Source organism: Vicia villosa, unplaced genomic scaffold (assembly GCF_029867415.1).
Source record: "Vicia villosa cultivar HV-30 ecotype Madison, WI unplaced genomic scaffold, Vvil1.0 ctg.000577F_1_1, whole genome shotgun sequence".
Lineage (NCBI taxonomy): Eukaryota > Viridiplantae > Streptophyta > Magnoliopsida > Fabales > Fabaceae > Vicia > Vicia villosa.
In genome coordinates, this window is record NW_026705263.1 from 167,977 (window position 1) to 184,095 (window position 16,119).

A 16,119-nucleotide genomic window follows, 5' to 3' on the forward strand; every position below is an offset into this window, starting at 1 on the left:
TTTTCCCCGCAAACATCCTTTGCGCCGCCAACTGCTAGATGCTGAACAAGTCCAGTTTTGAATTTCACTGTTTGCCCCGCAAACATTGTTTGCCCCGCAAACACTGCGCTGCAGAATTTTATCTTTTACTTTGTTGCCACTTGTCATGAGAAATGGGCTTATCTTTTGAATAGGAAAAGTTAGTACGAATTAGGGGTTATTAAGGGAGATAAAAAAGGGGAATTAGAACATGCTATCCTATTGTGAACCAAACATTGAGGCTAGGGTTTTGGGAGAGAAAAGAACAACTTTGTGAGAGATTGATGTTCTTAGCTTCTTCTTCATTCTTCTTGCTGTCAACCATGGTGATGAGTAGCTAAATCCCTCTTTGACAAGATTGGAGGTAGTAGCTATCCTTGTTAACTATGTATTTTCTCTAGCACATTTGTATGAACTTCATTGGTATTGAAATGGATGAATGTTGTTGTTTTATCTTTTATATTTAGATTTGATTTATGATTGAGAAATATATTTCAAGTCTTGGTCTACAACATTTTATCAAATAGTGAATAAATGCTAGAGATAGATTTATTTGCTACTTTTCTATTTGTATCAAACAATCAAGATTAGTATATTGATAGTTAGAGTGAGAGATCATCTAAAGATTAATATATTAACTTTCACAATTTTGTTTAGACATAAACGTTGTTGGGAGGATACTAGAGCATTTCACCATTAATGAAGTTATGCATTTGTTGTTAAAGTCACATAGAAGATAGGGGTAGTGAAACCAAACCAATCTTGTCATTCTTTTATTATTGAAACAAGTTTTAGTTTATTGTCTTACAATTGTCTTGATTAGAACAAATAGCGATTCAAAACAAAACAACTTTATTACCTTTCAAACTTAAAATAATAGTAACTATAGAACGGCGGTAATATCACCCAATCTCTGTGGATACGATTTAAAAATATTTGCCTTGAATATACTATTCAACAATCACCTGCCTTGGGAAACAAGCAACAAGCTAAACACAATATCTTTTTGTATATTTTTGTTAGTAAATGAAACATAAATAATAATGATGATGATGATAATGATGATGATGATGACCATGCTATGCACAAAATGGTGTGAGATCTCATGGTCAAAAATCGGGGTACAACAATATCCAATTCAACATTTTGTAGGTAATGTGAATCAACGTCAAAATATGGATCTAAAATCGTAGAAATTGTAGGAATTAAAAGTCAATCCCCACTGACGAAGAGAGTGTTCCGTTGAAAAACCAAAAATGGAGAGGATGACGGAAACTACATAGGAACGAGGTTTCTTGAGCACTATAACGATGAGGCACTGTGGATCGAAGGTTGCGGTCATGATGCTCCTTGAACCAGAGAAGTTGATCTTGAAGCGACGTCGTTACTCTCCAACACAAAAAATCAAAGAAAATGAGGGGGTGGGAGGGCTACCTGCATGCATGGTTAGCAATCCAACACCCAAGTTAATTTAGGGTTTGAGATAGTGATAGTGAAATTGGAGATTAGAGATTATGTACCTAGAAACCCTTTATGAAGGTATTTATACACGGGGCATGATGAAGCGGGCTAGATGATAGACCTTGTGTAATTGAGCCTTCAGACAACATATATATATATATATATATATATATATATATATATATATATATATATATATATATATATATATATATATATATATATATATATATAAAGTCAAGATAAAATTCAAATGCATGCACACAAACAGTGTCAAATTAGCACAAGAAGTGTCAACGAAACAAAAGGAATACAATCAGGAAAAAGTACAAAAATAAAAATAAAAAACCCAAAAATAACTGGTATGGAGCTCTCGAACAAAGAGAAAACTTCTGATAAAGCACCCACTCAATGAAGCACCACCCAACAAAAGACCTTGTTAGAACTCATACAACCAAACCCACCATTAACAGACCAAAAGCATATCAATTAACACCAACACTACTAAACACCTCTATATCAGGTCAGAACTCTTGATCCGCTATTGACTTAGACACATGATAAGGTTTTGAAATCAGTCAAAGAATGAGAATGAGATCAATGTTGACCTGCTAAGAAACCAGTTCTAAGGCACACAAAAAACACCCTTAATCTCCACCTCTTTCACGTTTGTTGACAAGCACACAAAAACTTATCATTACGCAGACACCAAATGGCCCACTCCATAACAAGTTAAATCATAAAAAAAACCCTCCATTTAACTTAGCCTTAACTCTTAAAGATAGGAAAACCTAAAAAAGAATCCTAGAGTCTAAAGGAAGAGCTAAATGCATCCATAATCACTTAAAGATCTTATACTAGACACTAGAAGTTAAGTTGTAGATAAAAAAATAAATGAGAGATAGATTAAATTTACTCCCCGCATAACATAAAAAAGATAACCTCCAAATCGACAATCCTTTTTACTTGAACAAATTCTCTCTAGAAGAAAATTTATTCTGTTAAAATGAATATTATAAGAATGGTAGAAGAAGATTGAAATGACTCAATAGTTTATAGACGACTTAATATATGTGCAATGAAGATTACTAATATGATTGTCATATTATTCGTATACTTTTATTAATGATTGTTATTGTTATTCTTCTGCATTTTTATATATTTCTGTTGTACTTTTTATTTCAAATTGAAAATATAGTTAGTTAGATTCATTTGTTAGTTAGTAAATAAGCTATTAATAGTATAGTGTTCCTAGATTAATTAGAGTCGGCTTACGGGAGGATTATTAATAGGGATGACAATGGGCAGAGTTTGGGCAAGATACTATAGTGTCCATTCTCATACCTGCAGATAGAAAAAAATCCTCGTACCCGAGAAGATACACGTTCAGACACCAACTTTAGCAATCGTACCTTATGGGTATGTAAGTACCTGTACTCGTACCTGTTACATGCATTTCCAATAAAAATAAATAGATTGATTATAAAATATCTTATCATTTTATCTTAATATTAAAAAGTTTTCAAAAAAATATTTTGTTGAATTATAAAATAAACAAACACATATATTAAATACGTAATGGTTTAACATTGAAGTATTTTTTAAAATTGATAGACATACATTTTAATAACATAAGATAAATTAAAATATATAAGAGGAGATATATATTTACTTCAAGAGTAAGTGTTGGAGAGTTACTCCAAATCTTAACCATTGATTATCATTAATCTAACGGCTTTAACTAATTTTTTATATGGAAAAGTATTTCCAAAAATAATTAGCTTAAATAATCAATTAAAACCGGTAGATTAATGAAAATCAACAGTTAAGATTTGGAGTAAGTCTTCTACACTTACTCTTGGAGTAAATATATCCCTCCTCAATATATAAATATATATAATGTGCGGGTATGGGGCGGATTAGGTACTAAGGTGTCCATACCCGCACCCATACCCTCTTATTTTAGTGAAAAATTATCTGAACACATATTCGTACTCATTATCGGTATTTTTGCGGGTGTCCACTAGGATGGGGAAATTACCATCCTAATTCTTGAAAATATAGTTGTTTAGTATTTCTTATAGTTTTGACAAGACAAAATTATCCTAATAAGGGTTAAATATGTTATTGGTCATCATAAATATAGCCATTTTTAATTGTAATCCCTCTAAAAAATTCTTCAAAAAATGGTCCCTTTAAAATTTTATATCCACACTTTTGATTCCTCATGCTAAATTAATAAAGTCGACGTGGCACTGACACGCGGCAATGCCAACGTGACAAAGTTGCTGACATGGATGCGACGTCACATTTTGTCTTCTACTTTATATTATTTATATAAATTTAACTTACAGCGACGGATATTCCGTCGCTAAATCTATCTCTAACATGAACATTTTTACAGAAACCCATAAACCATTGCTAATCTGTAGCTAATTCAAACACATTATTCTTATGACTTAGACTTCGGCTTTTTCATGATTTTTTATAAGAAATTTTATCATCTTATAAGGATTGCTGTCACAAAAATTTAATTTTTTTTATTTGAGATGAATTAAAGATGAATTTTTTAAGCTCCAATTTTCCATAAAACAAAAACAAGGAAAACATTGACATATGATTGAATTTTAAACTAAACTTTTGAAGAGACTTATATCATAACACATAAAAAGGATCTACGAATTTTCATAACATTTCGAATAAGTCTCAATTTATTTTGATTTTTTTTATCAAAACACATATAAATGTAATTTTTTCAAGTGACGAAATGAGAAATTTAACCTTATTGATTATAAAAAAGCAGACGCACTTTAATTTTTTTTTTTAAATTATTATATAAAATAATAAAGATCTCTTCTACAAAAATTGAATTTTTTTTTTGCATAAAGTGAATTAAATAAAAACTTTTTTAAACATCTATTTTCCATGAAATAGATACAACGTAACATTGAAATATGATTGAATTGTGAACTAATATTTCGTAAGGAATTATATAATAACACATAAAAATGATCTGTAAAGTTTCATGCCATTTCGAATAAGTTTTGAATTTCTTTGATTTTCCGATCGAAACACATATATATGTTTTGATCAAAATAAATCGAAATTTATTTAGAATGCAATGAAAATTTGAAGATACTTTATATATGTTATGAGATAAGTCCCTGCAAAATAATAACTTAAACCTTTGATTGTGTGCGTATGATTTTGATTGTGTGCGTATGATTTGGCTTTGGAAAGCCTTTAACCACACTAGGTAGGAAACAAGATTGGAGAGGGTATCTGCATCTAGACCTTCAATTAAGCTCTATTGTAAAGGGAAAGGGATAGGAAGTGATAGAAGAAAATGGCGATGGGGCATAAAATGATGAAGACTAAAGACAATGAGTAGGGCTCTACACCTTCAATAGCGGGAAACAAATAAAAAGGACATAAAGCTTAAAGGAAAGGATCAATCATTGAATATTCCTATTAAAAATCATTTTTTTTATTTGAATATTTAGTTACTTTAATACTTAAAAAAAAAAACTTAAACTTGTTTCTTTCCTCCACTTTTCGTAGTATTTACTTGTATGTTTTGCATTAGGATTTCATGACATTAATTATTTAACAGTAGTTTTTTAATTCATTTTTTCTCTATTAACAAATCTTTTTGATAAACCCTCACATTTTAAAATGGATTGAAAAATTTATAATTTAGATACAATTTATTATTTAAGAATGATTATTTTACTATTAGTTTTTTTATTTTATATTTGACCCCTTCAAACATTTTAACCTAACTCTGTCAAGTACATCAATCTTAATCTTAAGTAACCAACAACATTGCAAATCATGAATTTAAACTCATGAAATAAATTCAAGAGAAGTCTATTAATCAAGGAAATTTCTTTGGCTACCTCCCAACCTTTTAGTACACCTCTGATGAAAAACCCAAACTACCCCTGACTTCGGAAATGCATTTCCGAAATGCAAGAAAAAGGTGTTTTCGGAGATGCATCTCCGAAAGCGCCTTTTTTTTTGAAAAAATTGTCTTATTTCGGAAGTTCATTTCCGAAAACAGCATTTCGGAAGTTCATTTCCGAAATACTGCGCGTTTTGCAGATTAAGCAAAACAGCCCCCCTCCCCCAATTCATTTACCCTAATCTTCTTCCAAACTCAACCCCAAAGAGATTTTTCTGCAAACCACTTCCAAGCTACATCAAAGGCTCCATCTACTTGCTCTACTACATTCAAAAGTCCTCCAATCTATTCAATCGGTAAGCATTTTGATTTTAAGATCTATGATTAAAATTTAGATTAGGGTGTTTACAAATAGCAAAAAATGTATTAGGTTAGGTTTGTACTGATATTTAGGATGTTTAGAATGTGTAGACATAGGTTTGATTTAGGATTTTGGGGTCTGCCATTGGAGGTTGCAGAGAACTTCTGCGCATGGGTGTTTCGGAAGTTCATTTCCGAAAACACCTCCATTCCCAGTTTCGGAAATGAACTTCCGAATTGTATCAGAAGTGCAATTTTTTTAGTTTTTTTTGTTGTCTCGCATATTAATCGATTTCATTGTTTACAGGAACATGTCAGGCAACCAACCAGCAGGCATCAGACAAGGTAGAGAGACCCAGACTGCGTCGGCTAGACGCGAGCGGGCGGCGGCGCAGCTGGCGTCGACACAGGGACGGGGGCAGGGCCGGGGACGACGTGTGCGAGTTCTCGTGGAGATGGGTGAGGGTACCTCTACATCTGGATCTAGGAGTAGGCTGGCTCGGGTATCTTCTTCCCGCCAGCGAGAGGAGGAGGAGGAGGAGGTGGCAGTGCCATACCACGAGGCGGAGGGGGTACCGGATGTTGAACCTCCACCCGGGGAGGAGGATGAGCAGGAGGACAGCTACCCGGGAGGGCCCATTGACACTTCCGTGCTGATATCCTACCGCGACCACGTCGCTCGGCGGATCTGGGAGGGAGAGGTATTTTTTATAATTTGCCCGACTACATTATTTAACCGTTTATAATTTAGACGTTTATTCAATATTTTATTAACCGTCTATTTAACATACTTTTTTATTTGTTTTTTTGTAACAGGAGAGAGAGCCATTGAAAATGGTGAACCATGCCCGAAAGATTTTCAGTCTGTTTAAATCGACTGCCGAGTGGTTTAATGACGCTGTGAGAGGTTCAGGGCTCAGTGGGCTCTGCATGACGGGGTACACCACCATCAGCCACGGCATGCAGGGGGCTTTTGTGGAGCGGTGGCACAAGGAGACGTCTTCTTTCCACTTGCCGGTTGGGGAGATGACGATCACCTTGCATCATGTGCAGTGTCTTCTCCACCTGCCGATCAAGGGTCCGCTGTTGACCCACTCCCGGATCCAGAGGGTCGAAGCCACTAAGTGGATGGCGCTCTATTTGGGTATGGAGCCCGAAGTTGCTGACTTTGAGTGCGCCACGACATCTGGGCCTCATATCCGGTTCACCACACTGAGCCGCTACTTCGAGCACCACCTGGTGGCGGCGGCCGAGGCTGAGGATGCGGGTGACGAGCTATTTACACATTATCACCGTGGTTGCGCTCTCCGGTGCTGGTACATGCATGTGGTAGGCGCTGCGATCTTTGTGGACAAGAGTGCGAGGTACGTCGACGTGACCTACCTCCGCTACTTCATGGACTTGACCACCGTTCACTAGTGGAACTGGGGGGCAGCTACTCTGGCATACCTATACCAGAAGCTGAATGAGGCCTCCAACTGGAGGACGAGGCAATTGACCGGATCCTGCACACTACTCACGGTACGTTTCATTTTAATTGTTCCGTATTTATTTATGTTTCATATTTGTGTCTCGTATTTACTTAGGTTTCGTATTTATTTATGTTTCAGAGCTGGATCATCTCCTACTTCTCCCGCATCCACGGCTTCCACATCGATCCTGCGTACGTTGACGCCATGCCCAGGGCCGCCAGATACGTTCTCCAGAGGGGGAACAATGCGGTGGGACCATACCGTGGGTACTTGGACCGCACGATGCACGACGACGTCACCTGGAGGCCATTCAGCGACTACACTCAGATTGTCCCCTTTGACGGCATATCTTTATATTCTGGCCGGTTGGCATGCGGGACTACCATCATGGTCTGGTATCTCCCTGAGCGGTGCATGCGGCAATTCGGATTTGTGCAGATGATACCCAGGTCACCCTTTGAGGCTGCTCCCGACACAGTGACCAGAGTGCAGCTCACTGCCATGTTTGAGGATCGGGAGCATCATGTGGTACCGGAGTAGTACCGTCGCATGCGGGTCACCCAGGACTGGCACAGTGTGGAGGGGTACGTCACATGGTTCTATCGGGTGTCACATCCTCTGCTGACACCCGACGCTCCCGGCGCTCCTAGGCCAGCACACGAGGAGATCCTGGAAAACCACCAGGCCGAGGATGACCACGCCATTTATCTCCTACCGATCTGCCAGCGGATAGAGATGCTTGGGCGGGACGCGTTGGATCGAGGTGTCGTTCATCAGGGCGGTCCAGAGGCAGTCGCCGTGATGGAGATGATCGTCACTGATGCGGGCCGTGCGGCGGCATACAGGCGGCAGAGGAAGGCCCAGGGTGAGAGGGTTAGGCATACCCAGTAGTGGTCGGGTTTATTTTTTTTGTTTTCGGATTGTATTTTTCGTACACTATTATTATTTGGATTTGGATCGGATCGATTTGTATATATCACTATTCTTATCATATTAGTATATTAGTATTTTCTGTTTATATATCGCTTATTTTATTTGCCGTCTTTCTTTAATTAAAAATACGAGGCTGTTTCCAAAATTATAAAAAAAAAACACAGTTTCTGCATAATTCGGAAGTTCATTTCCGAAAACCCCCAAAATCTGAAAAAAGGTGTTTTCGGAAGTTCATCTTCGAAAACACCCCCCATTTGGTGTTTTCGGAGATGAACTTCCGAAGTCTGAGAAAAAATTTTTAAAAAAAATACTTCAGAAGTTCATTTCCGAAGTAGGGGTAAACTGGGGTTTTCGCTGGGGGTGACCCCCATAGGGAGGTGGGTAAAGAAAAAACCTTAATCAATATTACTCAAAAGATTAAATATGATAGAATAAATTATATTGAAGAAAAACTTGTTTTAAAAATAACCCGCTATTTTCTAATTCAAAATGGCAAGTATAATTAAAAATGAAAATTGGACTCATATATAATAAGTACCAAAGTACCAAAAAGATATTCATGGATAAGATAAACCCGTTGAGAAAAGTGTTAGTTGGAAATATTAGATTTGAGTTTTTTTTTCTTTTTTTGTTTTTTGCCATCGGTCTAATTTGCGGAAGATTGAATCGTAGTCTTCTCTACTAAGTCCAACGTCATTCACCACTAGACCAACTAACGATTGATAAAAATTTAAGTATTTATAAGTAAGAGAACTCACACACTTTAAGATTTTGACTGAGTATGTGGTGTCTCTCTATCATAAAATAAATACCTAAATGTAAAAATACTCACTCGTCAGAAACTCTAATTTGTTTACCAGATGAGTTTGGAAGATGTTGATATTGAATTGAGTCATTCTTGGACCTTGATTTTGATGGATAATCATTTTAGAATGCTTGAACTCCTTTATGGATCTCAAAACCCTAATCTTGCCCGAGCTTCTTGATCAACCACCTACTTTGAGAAAAAGCAACAAGCAACACAATCTGTTTTTTTTTTTTTTTTTATATTTTTGTTAGTAAATGGGATATGAATAATAAAGATAATGATGATGATGATCACATTATGCACAAAATAATGTGGAAACTTTTAACTCGGTTAGGCGTTTGTTTTTAAATCGGTTTTGAAACCGACTGAATAAGATGGAAAATCAAAAAAAATTGGCTCATGCAGGTCTCAAACCTGCGACCTTCGCGTTATTAGCACGACGCTCTAACAAGCTGAGCTAATGGGCCAGTTGGTTGAGCTTTAAAATATAAATTATTTAAACTTTAATATGTGGACCAATTAAATATAGCTTATATAGTTATGATAAATAAATATTTAAATGTGAATTTATTTTATTTTATTTTTAATTGATTAACTTATAATAAAAATAATATTAATATAAAGTCCTGCCTAATAAAAGAACACTGTCTTGAGTCGCTATAATATTTTGATTTGTAATCAATTTTGAATGAAAAATGAAAGAAAAAAAAACTGTGTGCAGGTTTTAAGACATAAGAGATTAGAAATGACAAGAGGAAATATAGCTGACTAAAATTTTCAAAAAATAAAATAAAAGACTGCATGAAGATTTTTACCTATAATTAACATGCAGGTAAAAAACAAAATGATTGTTTCCTTGAATATTTTGTTTTGAATAATTGCTAGATTATGAACCAGATAACTTTGGAAGTTTAGTCACAAGTCAGCAGTGCAATCTAACTATGTAATCTGTCCCCAGACTTGTTGAATCTCATGTTAATTATTGGCAACATACACGACAAGAGTATGAACAAAACAGGTGTTCAACTAGGCACCACATACACAAATAAAAGGATCACATTATTGTGTATAACACATACATACTACTCTGTTATGATAAAAGATTCTGTCATTCTTGTTGGTTGTGCACGTGAGAACTTGCAATGGTCCCCCACACCTTCACACTATATACATCTGTATCTTCAATATCAAAACCATGAATCTCAGTTTTGTTTAATCACTCATAATTTACTCATGTGCTGTGTTAGTCACTTTTCAAGAAACCTAGGACCAACTTTCGGAGGCTACGGAGAGCAGTAATGCTCTCGGGTGGATTAGTCAGTACGAAAGGAGGAGACCACTCTATAAAAAAATATATATATATTCTTTTTCGAAAAAAGTTTAATAAAAATGAAAGTTTTTTTCTAATTCTCATAGCTTCTCAAAGTAGTTAGATACATCTTGCGAATCAAAATACAGCAATATTCATCAAGATTGTTCTAATAAATTTTCAAAATACAAATTTACTAAGTATCTTCCTGTTGACAAAACATCGAGTCTCTTCTCGCTTTGTTCGTATTTTCCTTTACGAAGCTGATATCGAAGTGTCACAGCTGAAATTGTATAAGTCTGTCCTTCAATTGTGACACTCTCCCCACACTGCAAGTTCTGCTTTAAACAATAAAAATAAATAAATGATATCACTTTACTTGGATGCAACTCAATAATATGTCATGTTTCTTTTTCCTTTCTCACAATTATAATTAAGATGTGTTGGATCACGAGTATGAATGATTGAATCCGGAGGCTAATAATACAAGACATGACAGGTGATCAAATATTGCTTTACTGAACAAGTCATGAAAAGTTGAACCGAAGAATCTACTATAACTTTTCTGCTTTCAGAACCCTAAAGGCAAAGGAACATTCACAGCTAGTTAACCAAACACGTTGCTTCAATTTCTAATCTCGGATGGACCCATCTGCATTCTCTTACAATGTTTTTCTATTAAGAAAAAAGAGATAAATAGTTTACGAAGCAATAACAGAAACACAGACAATAGACATGACACAAGTAATAATTTGAGAAAATTAATTAATTGAATGTGCCGGACCTGTGTCGGACACCAGACATGCCTTAGATCACAAGTGTCTGAGTTTAAAAGAAAATAGTGATCCTAAAGAAGAAAATCATAGTCACAACCATCAAACGCATAAAATTAATATACTTGAGTTTTTAAAAAAAATTTATGTTTTGTATTTTAAGGTCCAACACATGGGTTGTCTTCAATTATATGCAGCCTACATCTTAGAAATAATTGCATCTTTTTCATCACATGTTCTCATATCAAAAGACCTATATAATATAGAACTTTATCCATCCATTCTGCAAAGGTCAATTTTAGGAAAGCCTGTAAAGAGCTTGAATTTTTCCTTTTACATCCTATTTCCATGGTGGCATTTACCTCCAAGCCAATGACATTCACTCTTTTGAGTGAGAAGCAAACTCCAATAAAAAAGGGCTCATTAAAGAAGCAAAACAGAATCACTGTTTTTTAACTTTAATGGATATTATAACTGAAAAGGTTCCAACTGAAAGAGCTACTCTAAAGAAAGATGACACAAAACCTTACAAGGTTCTAACTGAAAATAAAGGAGGCGAATAGCTCTTTATCCATGTTTTTCTCCTTTCACAAACCAGCCACATCAGCAATTGTAAACTTTTAAAAATGCAGCACACTTTTTGGGCTTAAGCCCAAATCCAGTATCTAACATTATCTTATTTATTTCTTTTAAGCTTATACAAAAAGTTTATGTTGTATAATCGAAAATGTATGATTTCACCATATGTCTTTCTGTTTTTCTCTCATTCAACAATCCCTTCATTGATAGACATGTAGAAGACCATCCGTTAAGTAGGCCGAGGGTTCACCTCAGGAAGTAAATCAGTGACAGTTTTTGTTCTTCAATTAGCAGCTTCTGTCACAAATTGGTGTTAAGTACGCCAGTTCAAATTATTTCAGCAAAGGACTCCAACTCTCAGTTAAGCTTCCAATAACATTTTCAAGTCTCAAATTCCGTGACCTTAAAACCCTTAAATATGATTCCAGTTAACAATTGGTAAACTGATGCAATACATTCTCATTAGCTAGACTTCAATGATAAGTCAGTGGTAACATATTACTATTTACAGGCCTTACGTTGAGATTGCAACATTATTCATTACACCCTTTGCCATTACTTCCAGAAATTCAAGTAAGCAATTCGCAATCGTAACCATTTTAGTCATGTAACAGACATTACAGTGTTGTCATCAAGTTTTCACTTTTCTTTTCAACTATATCGGTGGACGGGCACCCACCTGATCTCTTATGTACCTAAAAAATCAGACTAAGTGCTTAATCCTACCGTGTATTAAAAATCATGTAGAATGAAATCCCTTTGCCAATTTCATTCTCTTTTTGTAACACCCGAGGCCGAAGAAGGCGAGGGCTGGTTGCACCGCATGTAACACTCGAGGTCAAATATGGTTCGGAATGGTGGCCACATTGGAATGAGAGGGATTCTGAGGCCGTACAGGTATGAGACTGCATGAAAGAAATCTTATAAGGATTGATGGGTACTATCTATACCAACCAGATACATCTTTTTTCGGGTAGCCCGTTCCATAATAACTCACACTAAGCGTGTGAGTGAGGTCTTCCTTCATAGCTTTATTTTCACTTAAAATGGACAAATGGTTTTGGAAATTACTCAAGATCAAAAGATTAGGGTCTAAAAAGTTCGACTAGTTCAAAAGCATGCAATATTATAAGATCACTAGTATTCATCCAATACTTTATTTAAATTCCATTAAACCAAAAAAATTCATTTCAAGGAAAGTGTGAAATGCTAATTCGGAAGTGTGAATGAAAGATTAGGAATAAGAATATGAAAAATGAATGGGAACTTACGGGTGGAAGAGAACGAACGCCAAGAGATTTGGGTGGAGGAGTAATCTCAACGACTTTGTATGGGAGGATACCTCTGTCTCGCTTTCTACTACTGCACGATACCTCAAACAGCATCGTCTTCTGGGATGAACCACCACCTATGTTCATCCTGTTCCACGATGTCAACGCCATTCTCAAAATCTTCTTTTCTTTTTCTCCACAAACTGACTCAAATTGCAACCACAAAATTTCCAGATTTTTTTTAATGGTGGGACACGCACACCGTCTCTAATTTTTCATACCACTTTAATTCATGCAACAATTACTAGTACTTCAATTACTTAACATTTCATAATAATAATAATAATAGTTTGACATATTTAGTGCATAACACCCCTAAGTTAATTTAATGTTCTGTTTTAATCTTTTAACTAAAATTTGTTAAAAGTCAGTCTTTAAATTTCCACCAATGCTATTCTTACACCCCAAGTATTTACACCGTATTTTACACCATATGTACGGACGGTACTATTCATCGTCCGTACATGAACAGCGCAATATTATATAAATATTTTTTTACGTTTTTTTTAAAATATTTTTTTTTAAAATATTTTTTTATGTTTTTTAAAAAAATATTTGACAGTACTTGCAGATTTACCTGCATTTGACATTACCTGCAGATTTACCTAAATTCGTAGGTAAATTCGCAAGTAAATTCGCAGGTATTGTCAAATTCGTAGGTAAATCCGCAGGTATTGTCAAATCCGTAGGTAAATCCGCAGGTATTGTCAAATCCGTAGGTAAATCCGGAAGTAAATCTGCAGGTATTGTCAAATATTTTTAAAAAAAAACATAAAAAAAATATTTTTTAAAAAAAATAATATTTAAAAAAATAAAAAAATATTAATATAATATTGCACTGTTCATGTACGGACGGTGAATAGTATCGTCCGTACATGAACAGTGACGTCCGTACATACGATGTAGGTGTACACTTTGGTGTACAAATAGCATTTTTCTTAAATTTCACTTCGGTTATCTTATTTGATCTTTTCCATTAATTTCTAGAAAAAAAACGTTAAGTTCTGATGGCGTGGATGTATAACAAGTGTTGAGTCACGTTTGGACTTTGAGCCTTATTGTACATCTACGGTACAGAACTTATCGTTTTTTACCAGAAATTGATTGAAGAGACTAAATAGAATAACAAAAGTGAAGGTAAGAGATTAATTTGTAACATTTTTTAATTAAAGGATTTAAACGGAACATTAAATTAAGTTAAGGAACTAAAACGTATATTTCTATTTGTGTTTAATATTTCTCCCTTCTATAGAATTTGAAGAATTGATCTAAAGGGTAATGAGATTCAATAGATAACTTATTTATCCTATTGGTAGGAATATGAGATTGTAATGGTTGTATGTATTGCGACGGAAATAATCGCGGACATTAGTTTAATTTTACTCATTATTACGTTTATTAGTTTTGGTATAATATATGGATCTATGTGCTAGCAAGAATAATCAAGAAGTGGTCCAAGATGGTAAGGTCATGGATAGCAAGAAGGCAAGTCAAATAATAGCTACTTGGTTTTGATGATGACAATACTTGAAATCAAACAAGTGCTAAAGTTAGCTCAAGCATTTAAATATGCACAATATTGTTGATCAAACTATTATCCTTAATCAAGCCAGAAAATTGTTTAAATTCAACATTGTAATCCAACGAATTTCAAGTGAAGACTTAGGTTTCAAGGATAATCGGTGGTTTAACCTTTCAAACTCTCGGATGATGGTAATTAACATGAAGATATCTCAAGCCTCATTAAGAGGAATCAATGTTATTTTGTGACGCTAAAGTCAAAGATAACAATACAAAGACTTGAAGTTTCAGAGTATGAAAGAGAGGAAGTGTGAAAGCTCGCATGATCGCGTATGTTTGAGTGACTATTTTCTTGTAAAGACGCAAGGCATTTTTAAAAATATTATGGCTAAATCACGCACGCTAAAAACATTGAGAAGCCTTCCATTTTGTAAATAAAACCACCAAAAAATATTTTTGGGTCCTAGCTAGATGATTAGGGGAATGTTCAATTGATTATGAGACTTTTAATATTTGTCTAATCAATTAGATGATGCTTAATCGAGTCTATAATTGTCATTGATTGTTTCTTCGCCATATCGTCATATCGATCGCATAGGTGCTGATGAGGACGACCCTAATAATGTAAACTTATTTCAAGCATTACACTTAACTCATAACGACCAATTAGATTAGTTGATTTATATATTGATCATTTGAGACTTATATACTATTTTATTAAAAATTATGTATTTTTAGGCTTATGTACTATTATTTTTAGGCTTAATTTTTGGAAAAAAATATTTAAAAAGTTGAAAAAATTGCATTTCGGATAACTTATCTATAAGTTATCTGGTGAACAACATAATTACTACCGAAAAACTTATAACCAAGTTATCTGGTCAACAACATGGATACTATTGGAAAACATATAACTTAATTATCTAATAAAGATTATATTTATTGGATAACTTTTATGTAAGTTATTTGGTGAATATATATCTCAACCAAAAACTTTGTAGCAAGTTATTCGATGAAAAAAAATTAAGTTCAGAAATTTTTTAAATAAATGTTCCGGGTACATTGATGTAAGGGTGTAAATGTCTCTATTTTCTGGAAAGTTATAGGTAGGAATGTAGAATTAAAAGTTACGATAGAATATTTTGAAAAATGTAAGGGTGGAAAGATAATGATATAGTTAAAAGACAAAATTTTCAACAAAAAAAAATTGATAGAAAAATAGACACATCAAAACAATGATGAGGAGACTATAATAAAAATGTAGAACAAGAGTCACAATCAAAGTACATTCATCTAACGATTAATCTGAATTAAATTTGAAATATTGATATAAAGAATTACGAAGATACAAAAATCAATCTTATAAAATGGTAACAATCAGAAAGAAAAAAATTAAATCAGTTATTAAAGACATTATGTCTTTTTTTTTGTAAGGAGGAGGGCCGAAGCCCGAAAAACAAAAGACTACAAGATCACCCCCCCCAATAGGCTGATAAATCTTTGGCGTCATCTAGGAAACTCTTCGCAATACAAATCGGGACCACATCAAAAAAATTTATATCCTCTTTAATGGTCTTTCCCCATTTCTCTAATCCGTCTGCATACCTATTAGCTCCCCTAAACGTGTGTTTAAAATCCACCTACTCATGC

General features: G+C 34.5%; 1 protein-coding gene and 1 non-coding gene across 3 annotated transcripts; both read right to left on the reverse strand.

Annotated features, from left to right (window-relative positions):
• Positions 1-9,349: 9,349 nt before the first annotated feature.
• On the reverse strand, positions 9,350-9,423 carry TRNAI-AAU (transfer RNA isoleucine (anticodon AAU)). The gene has a single exon. It is a non-coding gene; the product is annotated as a tRNA-Ile (tRNA).
• A 912-nt stretch (positions 9,424-10,335) lies between these two features.
• Positions 10,336-13,173, reverse strand: LOC131629524 (uncharacterized). 2 transcript variants are annotated; one of them, XM_058900306.1, is made up of 2 exons: positions 12,889-13,173; positions 10,336-10,606 (listed from the first exon to the last, which is right to left on the reverse strand). In XM_058900306.1, exons 1-2 carry the CDS (start codon positions 13,057-13,059, stop codon positions 10,424-10,426), a joined length of 354 nt encoding a protein of 117 aa, XP_058756289.1. In that variant the 5' UTR covers positions 13,060-13,173; the 3' UTR covers positions 10,336-10,423. The 2 variants fall into 2 exon arrangements, with proteins under 2 accessions (XP_058756289.1, XP_058756290.1); XM_058900307.1 differs by having other exon boundaries at positions 10,336-10,603; positions 12,889-13,154.
• Positions 13,174-16,119: the final 2,946 nt, after the last annotated feature.

Coding starts and splice junctions, on each gene's coding strand:
- LOC131629524 (XM_058900306.1), bottom strand. CDS start 13,059: ATGGCGTTGACATCGTGGAACAGGATGAACATAGGTGGTGGTTCATCC. Junction 10,607..12,888: donor GCGTTCGTTCTCTTCCACCC/GTAAGTTCCCAT, acceptor TATTGTTTAAAG/CAGAACTTGCAGTGTGGGGA.